The sequence below is a fragment of the Calypte anna genome, chromosome 5 (assembly GCF_003957555.1).
Source record: "Calypte anna isolate BGI_N300 chromosome 5, bCalAnn1_v1.p, whole genome shotgun sequence".
NCBI classification, from domain to species: Eukaryota; Metazoa; Chordata; class Aves; order Apodiformes; family Trochilidae; genus Calypte; species Calypte anna.
In genome coordinates, this window is record NC_044250.1 from 3726580 (window position 1) to 3741456 (window position 14877).

The window sequence follows — 14877 nt, forward strand, 5'->3', positions numbered from 1 at the left end:
TGACTTTCTTTGGGATAATTTCTGTTTTTCTGGGGGAGGATTTACCACCCCAAAAGTTAGCATCATTTATGATGTTGATAATAATTCATTTTTGCTTCATTCACTTTACTAAAATGTTGTTGTTTATTCATGCAATTTAAACTTCTTAGACTTGGACCTGCCCCTGATTTGTCCATAAATGAGTAACAGATTGCTGCAGAGATGTTGCTGTAACTCTCCTACTAATAGATTTATCTCCAGTCACTTATTTTCAGAGAACATACTCTTTTTCCATGTAAAAGGTCAGGTCTCTTCCCCAAAAAGTTAAGGCTAATAGATGCTTTTTGTTAAGACATTGCTTTACAGACATTTCCTTTCCACAAGGTTTTTTTAATAGAATGCTTTTAATCTAGGGAGTTTCAATTAATCTCTTTATTTAATTTATTTTTTCCCCTGCATTTTCTGGTATAGACACAGCAACTTTTGGTGCTTCTCAGGCCATCAGGGGTAAGAATTTAAAGAGGTTTCACTCCAGCTAGAACATGAAAATAACTCTTTTCTCTAACTCACAGAACAGACTCCAGATAGGAATAATTTCAAGGTGCCTGATCTGGTTTTAAAAGAGCATCTTTTTCTGGAGATTCAGTTCAAAGCATTAAAAGTTTTAATTCCATTATTAATCCACTTTTTTTTGCCCTTGCCAAGTATTTTTTCCTTGCAAAGTGTTGCTGAGGATTCCTGAATATCAGTTTTGTTCTTCCCTGTTCATCCTCCCCAACAGAAGCTTTGCAGTCCCTGTTTGTAAAATAAATATTTAGATTTTCATCCATGGGTAGCATGAGGGTTTAAATTACGTTTTGCTGTTTTCTCACAGTCTCAGCTCTGGTTATTTTCATAGGGGGTGGTGGGAATGAGAGGTGCACATCCCAGTGTTATTGTACTGCTCCTGTTTGTTTTCAGAACAGTTGTTTAGGATAAGTCAGCTGTGTGCTGCTGCTGAATAAGTCTGGAATAGCTCTCTGAAAGGATTTGCTATTCTGTATATATTTAGGTGAGAGAATGTCCTTTTTTCCCCTTGGAAAGCTTTCACACAGTGTTGTTGCTGTGTGTATAAAAGTGTTTATAATGGAGAAATAAAATAATATTTGCTATGGTTAGTGTAGATTATTGTGGCTGGTGATACAAATCTATATTGAACTATGCCTGTGTTCAGCTGCATGTGCAACTGCATCTAGATATGGATATATATAGATATATATGTTATATTTATACATATATCTATAAATAAATACACGTGTACCTGTAAAGCACTGCTATATCATGGCACTAGAATTATAGTTCACTTTTATCAAGTTCCTTTCCATCTTCTCAATCTACTTTTCCTTCCTTACACTTCTCAGTCAATTTCAGCTCTTTACTGATGTCCTTAATATAATCAATATTGGGTTCTCAGTGCTTCATGAGAAATAAAAAAAAAACCCAAAACATTGGCCAAGAGGAAGCTTGGGATGATGTTTAGCACATGGACCTTGGCTGCAGGCAAGGTGTATTCAAATACTGGAGAAGTCTTTGAGCTGTTTATCAGCTGATAAAGCACCTGGCAGAAAATATCCTGGTTTGGGGGGAGTGAAGCAACTTCTTCCATATGCTTTAATTTTCAGGCTCACCTGGTGGCAGCATTTGAGCAGAGCCTGGGGAACATGACCATCAGACTGCAGAGCCTGACCATGACAGCAGAACAAAAGGCAAGCTTGAAAATATCTGGGGAGGTCTTAAATTTCTGTTTCCAGCATTGTTACTTGTGCTCCTTCTGTTGTAGTTGTGGAGGGAGAAAAATCACAGTGGTGACAGAGTAAAATGTAATAAAAAAAATGTATAAAATACTTGTTTTCCTTGTTAGGATGTTTTAACAGCTGATCAGGTTATTTGTAAAAAATTTTGCTTTGGACACCAGTATTGAGTATTTCATATTTTAATAATAAATCTTTTCCAATTGCATCCACACATGAGCATGGCCAAGAGAAACCCCAAGAAAAACCTTTGCAAGAGAGGTAATATTAGGTTTTGGGACAGAATACTTGAATGCACATGATTTCTGTGTTGCAGAGCACATCCATTACTTTTAGGATGTGCTGTTTTGCAGCCTGTTGAGGCTTCATTATTTTCTTATCCCCATACACACAGATTCCTTAAATTTTCTACCAGCTACCAATGCTTAGATGGAAATGTGGCTTCTTTGATGCAGGTTAGATATAATTGCATTTTCCAACATATCACTTTTTTTTTTTTTTTTTTTTTTTCAAGGACTCAGAACTGAACGAGTTGAGGAAGACAATTGAACTACTGAAGAAGCAGAATGCTGCTGCCCAGGCTGCCATTAATGGAGTCATCAACACACCAGAGCTCAACTGCAAAGGTGAGAAGCAAAAGCACTACATTTAGTGGCAGTGTGGTCCTTGTGGGGCTTCAGACCTCTTGGTGATAGCTGATGTAACCATCTGAGATCATCTTTGTCTCATGAGCATGCTCTAGTTGCTTGTTTGGTGTCATGTGGGGGTTTGAAATGGGCATCTGTGTAATCAGTGCAGTCAGTTCTACAGAAGTAAATGGATGTTTTGAAAAGGTGTTTTAACAGAGCTTTTTCACCTGAAGTTTGAGTTCAATGAATTTAAGAATTCAGTGATTCACCCATACAGACAGGGATGTGGGGCAGCAAGGAGCAGAGGTCCCCATCTCTCCGAGCTGTCAGGCTTTATTTTCTTCAGGGTTTTCAGCCATTTCCAATCTAAGCTCGGGTTGCAGTTGTGTCCTATCTCACATCTCTTACTTATCCCAGTCATTGACACTCACATCCAATTTCTTATTATTTATTATTTTGACACCTCCTCCCTTCATCTGCAGGACCTGGAGCTGCTCAGCCCGGCGACCTGCGGATCCGGCGGCAGCACTCTTCAGATAGTGTCTCCAGTATCAACAGTGCTACCAGTCACTCCAGTGTGGGGAGCAACATTGAGAGTGATTCCAAGAAAAAGAAGAGGAAGAACTGGGTGAGTGCATTTCAACAGTTTGCACGAGGTTTCTGTAAAATAGGCAGAAGATGCAGGGTGAAATCCAGCTGCTCAGCTCCTCCTTCCTCCTCCCCTTGTGCGACAAGGACTGTGCACTGGTGAAATCCTCTGTAAACTCTCTTTTGAAGACTTAATTGAGTTGTAAGTGATGTATTTGGTTGTGTTGACTCTGCCCAGGATTGAGTTTTAGCTTAACAGCCAAAAGGCTGGTTTTAAATTAAAAAAAGCTGTCAAAGATCAGCTCTGGTTAAAACTAATACGGTGGCCAACCCCTTAGGGAAAACTCAACGTCTGTCATTAAAACAAATCCACAACAAGAAATTATTCTTAGTTGTTTCTTTGTTTTTTTTTTTTTCTTTTTGTCTTGTAGGGCTTTCTTTTAAGTGAATGTATTAAATACTTCTTTGAGAACTCTGCTTTGAACATTATTGTGGAGTTCTACAACAAAAAAATAATTACCAGTCTTTAAGAATTTATTGTGATGGACATTGATTTTGCAAGATTTTGCAGTACTTACCTTTAATTTCCCATTTTTTCTCTCTTTGCTTATCATGTACTGTGTACCAGGTACCCTGTACTGGAGGAAAGGTACATTATATTAAACTCCATTTTGAATTAGATCCTATCTGCCTTAGCAACCTAGTTGGATTGTAGTTTGGACTGAAGTTCCTAGATCCTTTATTGTAGCCAGTAATGCAGTCCACCCCTTCCTTCCCACTGAATTTAAATCTCCCTGAATCTTTTGGCTGAGTCTCTATAGGCACAAAATGTGTTTGGAGCTGGTAGAAGCTTGATTTGTATTTGCACAATAACCTCTCAGAAATGTTTGTTAAACTCCTAAGCTTCAAGAAACAGTTACCTGAGCAGATTCCTGTTTTTGTGTCTCTCTGCTCCCAGGGGTTTCATTTTGATATCTTGCCAGCTCCTTCCTAACAACAGTATTTCCACTCTGCCTTTAAATAATAGCTTGAATGGAAACAATGTCATCTCCAAATCTTTCTTGTGCTGGGTTATACATTAGTTACAGATGAACTAAATTGCTGTAATTGCTCAATTGCTTGTGACTTATAATTTGTGACACAGACCTTTTGTAATCATTAAGCCTTAGTTAAGATAAACACTTTAGGTTTTTGCTTTAGCTTCTCTTTATTATTGTAACCCAGTAGGTATTATCCTACATCAACCTACACATCTCATTCGTCAGATGATTATTTGTAAAATAGGTTAAGGAAACATCTTATTATAAAGAAAAATAAATAAGGTTTTCATGAAGTAGAAGAAACAGGATATGTTGTTGTTAAAAATCAGTACATCACTGCTGTGAAATTAAAACTAAATATTTAATCAGTAATTCACCAAAAAAAAATTGTGAGTCTGGCTCACACATTTTTCATTCCACAAATATTGAGGAAGTTACAGCCAAGATCTCTTTGTTATATATAAAAAAATGCAGCTGCCTATTCAGATCCAAAACACCAGATTTTCAACATTTCTCACCGTAGAAGTTGTCTAGTTTATAAATAAATTTAGTTCACATTAAGCCAGCCTGTTTACACATGTAATGTCTGATAGCATTAAACAATGTTCATGGAATATCCTGAGCTGGAAGAAATTCATGAGGGTCATGAAGTCCAAACTCAGACTCCACAGTTGAGTCTAAAATTTAAACCTGAGATACAAGAGTGTTGAACAAGCACTTTGTGAAAACTGTTGAATCAGGTTGTCAGGATGACATCAGTTTAATCACATGAATATTCATTCTTTTTGCTGTTTGGAAAATTGCAGTCACATGAGGAAAGGTTATTTGGATTGCAGGTAGGTAGAGAAGATTCCATCTTTTCACCTGGTGGAATACTTGTTCCTGCAAGGAAAAACACAGTGTTAATGTGGCTGTCAGCCAAACATCCTGTCTGAGAAGGAAAAGATAATTTAAATGGTTAGGAGATTGGGGTCTGGTGTCTCCCTCAAATCATGGAAAAATTATCACATGTTGTTTGAATCACCTGGTTTTGGAAAAGTTGGTCTTTGTTGATTATTGGTCATGTTTTTCTTAGAAATCCAAAGCTTTCCTTATCACTGGCTTTATCTGTTAAAACATGTCTTTTTTCCTTCCCCCTCTTCCTTTTGCTTGCTCTTCTTCCGGCAGGTTAATGAGGTAAGGAAGACCTACTTTAAACTATGAGATACAAAGCTAACCCCCCCATGCACATCACTAACCAGTTCAGCATCATTAACCTTGTCTGAGCCACCTTAAATTAGAGCTGCAAGTTGCTACAACCTCACTGTAAAGCTTGTTGCACTGAACAGAGTTTGCTGTAAAATAGTTGTCTGAAAATTCAGAGCCATTGCTCTCCAGTCCTATTGACCTTATTAATCTCATAAAGTAGTTAAGGGGAAAAAAAGCTTTTTTTATTATTTTATTTTATTATTTTTTACCTGTGTTAAAATACATGCGAGTCTGGCTGTATCATTTGGAGAATTTGCATGTGAGAGTTCTTACTCTGTGGCTTTTTTTGGCCTGGTTTCATCCTCAGTGATGTGCCTGTTGTTGTGGTCTTGTTTTCTCAGCTACGCAGCTCCTTCAAGCAAGCTTTTGGTAAAAAGAAATCCCCCAAGTCAGCATCTTCTCATTCAGACATTGAGGAGATGACTGATTCTTCATTACCTTCTTCACCAAAGCTACCACACCACAACTCAACTGTTTCAACCCCATTGCTGAGAGCTTCCCATTCCAATTCACTGTAAGTGATTTTTTTTTTTTTTTAGATAGAAAATGTAGTGGAAGGCATCTGGCTGCATTGGTAGAGGGGAGGAGAAAGAGCATGCTTTGGAGAGATCCCATGTTTTCCAAAACAAGCAGGGACAGAATGTACCTTCCAGCATCCTGTCCATGTTGGTTCTTCTGTTTAAGAATCTGCACATCTGTATAAAAAGCCATAGTGGGCCAGCTGGGATTGTCCTGTGGGTCAGGGCTGCTCTGTTGGCACCAGTCAGTTTGATTCCCAAACATCACTGATTTTATACCCCAGAGGGGGACTGTTTTAAGTGTTCTGGGTACAACCCTCAGCCCTGTCATACTGACAAAAGAATGAACAAAGATCACACTTTCAGCTACTGCCTCTCTGGAATGTTCTGTAGTCAAAGGAGATTACAGGCAGGGGATAGAAAAGTGGAATTTAAATATCCATGAAGAAGTGTAAACAGTAGCAATAGTTTCCAGCCCTATAATAATGGTGAAATGTTAGGAGCAGAAGATAATCCCCCATTAATTTTTTAGTCTCTTGAACCTAACTCAGTGAATTTCTGGTGACTACAGCAAATTATGCTTTAGAAATCTTAAGGCCAGCAAATTGTCAGAAAATGATCCCATCTGTCATCAGTCAAAGTGCTGTGTGCATATGTTTCATCCTGACATGAAAGCCAAAAGGCTAAACATGAGAAAAAAGTAAGTGTGCAAATGGAGGGAATGCTGAAATAGAAATAAAACATACATATTTTGGTTTACTGGCTTTTTGGTGGGGAAAACCTCTCTCATTAACCTGATTTAGGGAGAAACATTTTCAAGAAAATGTCCCTCAAAGCATGCAACTGTGTAATTGATCTTTCTATAGCTACACTTAGGAATGTGTTGAAATGTTATTCACCCAGAATCTTTTTCTGTGGGAGGAGGGAAGAAAAATGCCACCAAAAATGTTTGAAGCATGAGTGCTCTAAAGCAAGCAGGAATTTATCATGCTTCAATAGGTGTAGAGTCCTGAAGCCCTCCAGAACAGTTCAGGGAAACCCAGCTGTGCACACCTGGTGAGCTTTAAATCTGTCTGTAAACTCATCAATCTCCAACCAACTGCTTTTACTGCCTACACCCCCTAAATTTATTTAGATTTTGGCTTTAGAAGTTTTCCTTTATGGCAACTCCCATGAAAAAAGATGCAGACTATCCAATAGGAAATTACTTCCATAATTCTGTTACTGATGCTGATTAAAGAAAAATAACAACCCTTAGACATATTTATTTCACTAGTTTCTAATGTTTCCATGAATATCTGATTTATGGCATCACTAATCTAATAAGCCCAAACAGTTGCCTGCTTGCTACAGATTAAAAGGATTTTTTTCCCTCCTTCCCTAATAAATTATGGAACAACGCTGTCTGAAAAGTGACAAATGGTCTCATTCAGGATCTTTTTTCAATCCAGGATTTCTGAATGCACTGACAGTGAAGCTGAAACAGTCATGCAGTTACGAAATGAGCTGAGAGACAAGGAGATGAAGCTGACTGATATCCGTCTCGAAGCCCTCAGCTCTGCTCATCAGCTGGATCAGCTCCGGGAGGCGATGAACAGAATGCAGGTAAGAAACAAACACCTGATCCTGCAATCTGTGTTGAGGCCATGCAGGAAAGATCTAAAAGGAAGTAAATTTGAAGGTTTTGAATGCTTACTTAAAGTTAGGTCTAGCTTTATGGCAGTGATAAACCTTGTACCTTTGTTAAGACAGGATTTCTGCTTCCCTCAGCACTGCAGCTGTAACCATTGCAAATTAAGCAAGCCACAGGGAGATCATTTTGTAGACTGCAACCTCCTCAAATGTTCCTATTTCTGTTTTAAAGAAGCTGCTTTTCAGTGTTTAGTGAATGTTCACGTTTATTTTTCTCTAGGATACTTCAGAAAGTTTAATCAAAGGGATGTTGTAAGAATTAATATCATTAATTTATTAAAATGAACTAAAATACTATGAAAATGGTGTTTCTGCTAAAGTATTATTTATTCTTAAGTGACTAATGATGCTTTCTCTTAAGTGTACACTTTCACTAGGCCTTCTAACTCCTGACTTGTCTTTTCCAGAGTGAGATTGAAAAATTAAAAGCAGAAAATGACCGACTGAAATCTGAAAACCACGGCAGCTGTAGCAGGGCTCAGTCTCAGGTTTCCATTTCATCCTCTCCAAGACATTCAGTGGGGCTCTCTCAACACAGTTTGAACCTCACGGAGTCAACCAGTCTCGGTGAGTTTAATGAGAAAGGCAGTGGGCAGGTTTTATCCTGCACTTGAAAGATTTGGGTTGGTTAGCCAGGGAAAAAAAAGCGTGAAAATTATTACCAGTTGAGGTGTGGATCTATGTCAGGAGCTGGCAAAAAGCCTTCTTTTCAAAAATGTCGTCACAGGTTTGCTACACCCTAGACTGGAGTTGTCCAATTATGACCTCAGCTGCCAAGAGTCATGTTTGAAGCCATTTTATGGTCTATATTTGCCTGGGGATATATCATTGGAAGGGAAACAGAGGGTTGCTGACATCATTTTCAGTGACCATCACTTTTTAAGAGGGATCCTGATTCTTGCTCGGGAAGTCAGGACACCTGGTTCTTAGGTTTTACCTCGGGGCATTTGAAGGCCAGATGTGTTGTGTTTGACTGCAGTAGGTGTGTTGGCATAAAGCAGAACTGTCTTCAGTGTTATTGTGTGAAGCTGTTGATGTTTTCTGTTCACAGACATGCTGTTGGATGACACTGGAGATGGCTCAGCCCGGAAAGAAGGAGGCAGACACGTCAAAATAGTTGTCAACTTCCAGGATGAGATGAAATGGAAGGAGGTCAGGAGTGTTTCATTCCCAGCTTAGAAATACAATTGACTTTGAAATTAAGCAGAGAATTGAAGGCTTTGATTTGCTGTAGAGCTTTAAATTGTTTCTCTGCAGTAGTTGTGTGTCAGGGCTTTAAGTGTTAGTGTTACAATTCAAGCCTTTCAGGAGTGTCTCTGAAAACCAGGCATCCAGGTTAGCAGATACAGCATCTGTTTAAGACTGATACGTTGAAAGGCTGATTTTGGGCCTTTCTCTAAAGCTTCAGTAAAATTTTGACAAAATGAGCCAATATGCACCTAATTTATTAGCAAAACATAATAAAAAAATGTGCACCAAAATGTGGTAAGCACTGATAGTCTGCAGGAATGTAACAGCTCCAAACTGGAAGACACCATCCTGGTTCAAGCTTCTGATTTTGAATGACATCTTTCAGAGGTTCTTCATTCTCAAGTTATTGAAAAAATCCTAAATACCCAAAGAAATTTCAGATACTATAAAGTTGCAGCCCACCTGATGTGTGTAATGTTTGCATGAATGTGCTACACAATCTTTACCCAGCACTGACCTTGCTGCCTCCCAAGTACCTGGAAAAATGTATTCAAGAAATAATTTGATATCCTTTTTAAGGGGTGGAAAAATTTTAATAATATGAAGTACAATTGACTCATCAAATCTTCCCATGAAATACCAGTTTTGCATTAATGAATTACAGCCCTGGCCAAGCAAAGTAACAGTGAAATAATACTGGTGGTTCTATTGGGCTCCACCATGCTCACAGTCAGTAAAATTACCATGAGGAAGTGGTTAATTTTTGTTAAACTTGAAGACAAGTGATAAAAATTAGTTTTTCTTCAATTAATGTTTCACAGAGAGTGCAGCTATAGGATAAATCTCTGGTTTGTTACCTGCATTAACAGATTAAACTGATTTAACTTAAAAAAATTAGCAACCACAGTGATGTGATGTACCAAACATAGCACAAATTGTCACAGATATATATATATTTACTTTTACAAATAATCATACATGATTTCTATACACATTTGTAGATTTCTATGCCCATGGCAGCATTTGTAGAGGTAAATAGGATAAACATTGCAAATGTGACAAAACTGATTGTGAAGAAATGGAAAAATGAACATGCCATGGATTTTCCTGGGGGTCTTTTCTGTCTTTTTGCTAAACTATTATACTCTCAGAGGTTTTTAATTGTTCATGGATTGATCAATAGCTTTTACTTAACATCAGTACCTCTTAAGTATCCTTTAGGTTTGTGACTCCCATAGAAAATGTTTAGTAGAAAAGAGGGATATTAGAAGAAGGAAGGATTCCATACAGAGTAGTAAAGATGCATTGTAAATTTAAAAAATACTAACTTTAAAAAGAACCAAAAAAGAAAGGAAGAATAAAAAGCTAACCCTTTCCTTACTTTTAACAGCCATGTCTGATGTTGGGATTTATTTCTTACTTTAAATTCACCTTTCTGTGCACTTAGGATTTGAGGCCTCGCACCTTCCTCATAGGCTGCATCGGAGTCAGTGGGAAGACCAAGTGGGATGTTCTGGATGGGGTTGTAAGGAGGTTGTTTAAGGTTAGTGAGTACAGTTTGCTGTCTGCTTGAACCCTCCTGTGACATTTTGCTGGTCCCGAGCAACACTGACCTTGCTGTGATTGTTGTTGGCACAGCACAGAACCAAGGCACAGAGGTTTCAGTGCTGCCTGACATTCCATCTCCCTTTTCCACCCTAGGAATACATCATCCACGTGGATCCCCTCAGCCAGCTGGGGCTGAATTCAGACAGTGTCCTGGGCTACAGCATTGGGGAAATCAAACGAACCAACAGTGCAGAGACACCTGAGCTGTTGCCCTGTGGCTACCTGGTTGGAGAAAACAACACAATTTCAGTTACCATCAAAGGTAATTACAATTTTATCAAACCTTTCTGTGTCAAGAAACTCGGAGGTGTAAAAACTTTTCATTGTGTTTTCTTATTCCTATTATTGCCTTTTTTTTACTGGTCCTTCTATCTGCATTTGATAAAGGCAGCACTTCCAGTATGTGCAGTCCATAAAGTGAGGAAATGTTCAGCCTGTAACATCAGGAATAATGACACACACAGCAGTTTTCTCCATGTATTTTGAACAGCTGCCTGGAGTTGTCCCAGAGAAGACTTCACACCACAAGGGACATAGTGGAGTTGTTGAAGCAGCAAATTAATAAAGCCTCAGAATTTCATTGTCTCTTTTAAATAATTGTAGCTGTGATTTCCTTCATGCAGAATAAAAAAAATCCTGCATTGAACTTGCTCAGTTGGTCTCACTGAAGAGTCCCTCCCTAGGCACCAGTAAGGAGGGATCCCAGAATCCATGGGACATCTTAAAATCTGGATTTTTTTTCAAAGTTTAGTTTTCAGATTTCTCATTAGTGTCATTATATCATCCTGCTAAGAGTTCAAGGTTTGCCTTTGTCATTTGGTGTCTCAGGGAACCCTTTTCTTGTAAAAACTGTGCTCTGAAGCTGGATTTGGGGGAAAAAATTCTGCATTTTGAATGAACATCAGACAGAGTATTTGAGAGCACTGCCAGGTGCTCTGCAGCTCAACTTCAAAATCTGGCTGTGGCACTTGACTGAAAAGTAATTTGATTTTTGATTGTTGGTGTAAAAAATCAGTTCCCTGAGGTCTGAAATCAGTATGCAGGAAGACAAAATAAGCCATGAAATACCTCAATTTACAGAGGGCTTGATGTGAACCCAGGGTATGCTGCTTATTTAAAATACAGTGTCCAGTAGCAAATCCCAATTGGAATATTGCTTGAGGTTCAGCTATATCTGTGAAGCTGCAATCTGACTTCAGATTTAACTTGCATTGGCTTGACCTGCACTTTGAGGATTTGTATGTGACAACAGTTTTCAATAAAATGGAAATGTATTTCATCAATTTGGAGACAAACACTTCCACATACCTTTGAAATACAAAGCTGCCTATATAAATATTTGATATTCGGAGCAACCATTGAGGTGTGAACATTTCTGTGTGTGATCTGCCAACTGCCCTTTCTGCTGTTTATTTGGAAGCTCTGGGTATTTTCTCTGAGCCAATTCTGCCTACAGTGACTGCTGAGGTTGTGTAAATGCTTATCAGCAGGAGTTTTATGTTAGAAGAGATAAGGATCTGCATACAAAGGAGGAGTTTTAATTACAGGAGGTTGGGAAAGTAGGGGGAGTTAATGATAGCTGGGGTGGTTGGGTTGGGTTTTTTTTTTGTGTGTGATTCAAAAGTAAACAGGTAAATTCTGGATGAATACGTAGCATGCATGATGAAATGCTGCAAATTGGATGGTTTGTTTGTGGAAAAATGTGGCCTGGAGTTGTTTGTATTGCAATTTCCAAAGGGCCTCAGACACTGGAGGATGCAGCTGAGGAGCAAGTACCAGGAGAGCTGAAGGAGGATCCAGGCTAAGCCCCTGGGTCTCTATGCACTTGTTTTAGCAGCTTTATATGTTCTCCTCTCAACTTTGGGGTTATCAGAGTGGGGCAGGGATTTATCTCTGGAGTGAGAGGACAGCTTGGTCAGGTCAGATCTAAATCTGTTGCTTCTAGGTGGTTTTTTTGGGGGGGTTATATTGCTATTATTGTCCCCTAAAACTCACATATTTTAGTTCCCCAGTTTGACTATCTAATTATTTCACCTAATTTTGGTGTGTTCAAGCTCCACTACTGGGACTGCTTTGCAGCATTACAACTGCTTAGGTTTAAAAAAAAAACCCTTTAAAATGCAGGTAACCTGGACAAAAATTGTGACTATCTCTAAATCCAAGCTCTTTTTTCTCTTGCAGGCATCTGTGAGAACAGTTTGGATGGTCTGGTGTTTGAATCCCTGATCCCAAAGCCCATACTGCAGCGTTATGTCTCTCTCCTGATGGAACACAGAAGGATAATTTTATCTGGCCCCAGTGGCACTGGTAAAACATACCTGGCAAATCGACTGTCTGAATACATGGTCCTGAGAGAGGGCAGGGAGTTGGCTGATGGCATCATTGCAACCTTCAATGTGGACCATAAATCCAGTAAGGTGAGGAAATGGAAAAGCAATTAATGTGACCTTATATCAGAAATGCCAGACTCCTCCTTTAGTAGTCCATCAAAAGCTGAGTTTAAGCCTGTCTTTCCTTTTCAAGTGTTATTTTGATCCAGAGTGGAACAATCCTGAAGATTTTCAGAAGTGCAGAGTCCCCTGATTATGGGGCTGATCTAGGCAGCATCCAGGTATATATTTGAACACCTAAAAGTGCCATGATTTTCAAGTAGTTAGGAGCCTGAGGAGTGCTGAACACCAGAGAAAATTCCCAGCAGCTTGAGCAATCCCTGTTGCATGTGGGCATTTTTCCAAGAACCCCCAAATGCATCTCCAGGCTGTCAAGGAGTTTCTGCAGCTGCAGGTAGCAGCAGTTGTAACCTGCATTTGCTGGGTTTGGGGTGTCTGTTGTCCAGGCACATCCCTGCACCAGTAAGACATGTCTCTGCTTTTTTACTGGTTTTGCTGAATATACCTCCAGTGAATGGCTAGGTTAAAGGAAATAAGCCAAAGCAAACAAACAAAAAACCTGCATGTTTGATGGCCTCAGGCATATGTTGCTCTTAAGGAAAGGGATGGTTGAAATTGTGCTTATACCATTGGTATCATTTCAGACTTGTTATGGAATAAATGTTTTAAAGCTGCTGAGAGCATTTCACTCAGCAGCAGCCCCAAAACCTCGTGCTGCTTTCATGGCTTTGCTGTAGGCATCCAGATGTGGCCTCTGGGGAGGGCTGCTTTATTCCAGAGAAATTTTCTCAGCAGTATTTTGATAGTCACACAGCTGCAAGAAGGTATGTTACAAACCTAACTGAGATGCTAACTTTGGTTTGGTTTGTGGAGAGGTGAACAAGCTCCTGAAAAGAAAGAAAACCACATTTGAGGCCTCCTGAGTGTCAGATTATGACAGCACAAATGAAAAAAAAAAAATGTTCAGCATAACCTATGAAAGAAGCCAATATTCTTCTGTTTTCTCCTGGCAAATGTGTGCATTTGGAGGATGGCAAGCTCTTTTGCTTCAGATTTCATGACAAAGCCAGGATGTTATTTATCTTAACTAGACTTTCAAAGAATTTGATGAAAACTCTTGGGTTTTTTGGTCTTGTTTTCCCTTTTTTTTTATTAAATATACTCTGCAGGAACTCCGCCAATACCTGTCCAACCTAGCAGACCAGTGCAACAGTGAAAATAATGCTGTGGATATGCCTCTTGTAATCATTTTGGATAATTTGCATCACGTTAGCTCCCTGGGAGAGATCTTCAATGGACTTCTAAACTGCAAATACCACAAATGGTAAAGTAATAATATCAGCACACGTTGGATATTGGAACAGGAGTGCAGGCAGACCATGGGTGTTGCAAAATATCCTCACAAAACCACGAGATTAATTTGATAGATTGAGGTGACCAGAGTCATGGGCAGCACTTCAGAGGGCTTTTTTCTTCATAAAATCATCAATTCCTCTGAAATCAGGAATAAAAGTGGCAGTAGAGTGTTTGGGTGATTTGCATTCTCTTCATGCAGTAGATCTTCAGTACTGAAACCCCATTTTTAGTCAATGTTTTTAGGTTCTGCTTTTAGATTTCTGGTTTGCTTTCAGAGTTTGATGTTCTCAGAGTTCTGCTTCTCAGTAGAGAATTTGCTTATAAGTAACTACAAAACCATTCTTTGCCAGAAGAGGTTGAGTTCCTACTAAAAAGTACAATTTGCTTGATTATTTTTATATTTATTTTTTTAATAGCCCATACATTATTGGCACAATGAACCAAGCCACCTCCTCAACACCCAATCTTCAACTTCACCATAATTTCAGGTACTGTTTATTCATGTTTCTTATTTATGTTTGGGGGCTGGCAAAGGGAGTAATGGCTACTGAGTCATCAGAAATTGTTCTTATCAAGTGAAATTGCAAACTGAGAGTAATACCATTTGCTATTAGTTGCTGCCCTGACATGTGCAGCTTTGTTATGGTGCTGTTATTAAGGTAACTGCCCTTCATAAAACTTCTCCTTTTCAGAGGCTTGATATTTGATCCTCTTGGCAAATTTTAAAGAAGATAATAGCTAAAGCAGATACTGAATGAGAAAGAAGCTGCAACATTGCACAATAGAAATTGTTTCATCTAGTAAATTCATCGTGCCAGAATAATTTTTATCAAATTGTTTCATCTAAT

General features: G+C 38.9%; 1 protein-coding gene across 1 annotated transcript in view; it reads left to right on the top strand.

The window, feature by feature from the left end:
• The window catches only part of NAV2 (neuron navigator 2), a 197132-nt gene that overhangs the window by 172847 nt on the left and 9408 nt on the right, over window positions 1-14877 (top strand). The window contains exons 24-36 of the mRNA XM_030450955.1: window positions 1641-1724; window positions 2284-2395; window positions 2881-3026; window positions 5194-5202; window positions 5616-5788; window positions 7244-7397; window positions 7892-8051; window positions 8536-8636; window positions 10123-10218; window positions 10377-10545; window positions 12465-12700; window positions 13843-13997; window positions 14446-14517. Of these exons, the coding sequence (XP_030306815.1) occupies window positions 1641-1724; window positions 2284-2395; window positions 2881-3026; window positions 5194-5202; window positions 5616-5788; window positions 7244-7397; window positions 7892-8051; window positions 8536-8636; window positions 10123-10218; window positions 10377-10545; window positions 12465-12700; window positions 13843-13997; window positions 14446-14517 (1667 nt within the window). The remainder of the gene's footprint in view (window positions 1-1640; window positions 1725-2283; window positions 2396-2880; window positions 3027-5193; window positions 5203-5615; window positions 5789-7243; window positions 7398-7891; window positions 8052-8535; window positions 8637-10122; window positions 10219-10376; window positions 10546-12464; window positions 12701-13842; window positions 13998-14445; window positions 14518-14877) is intronic.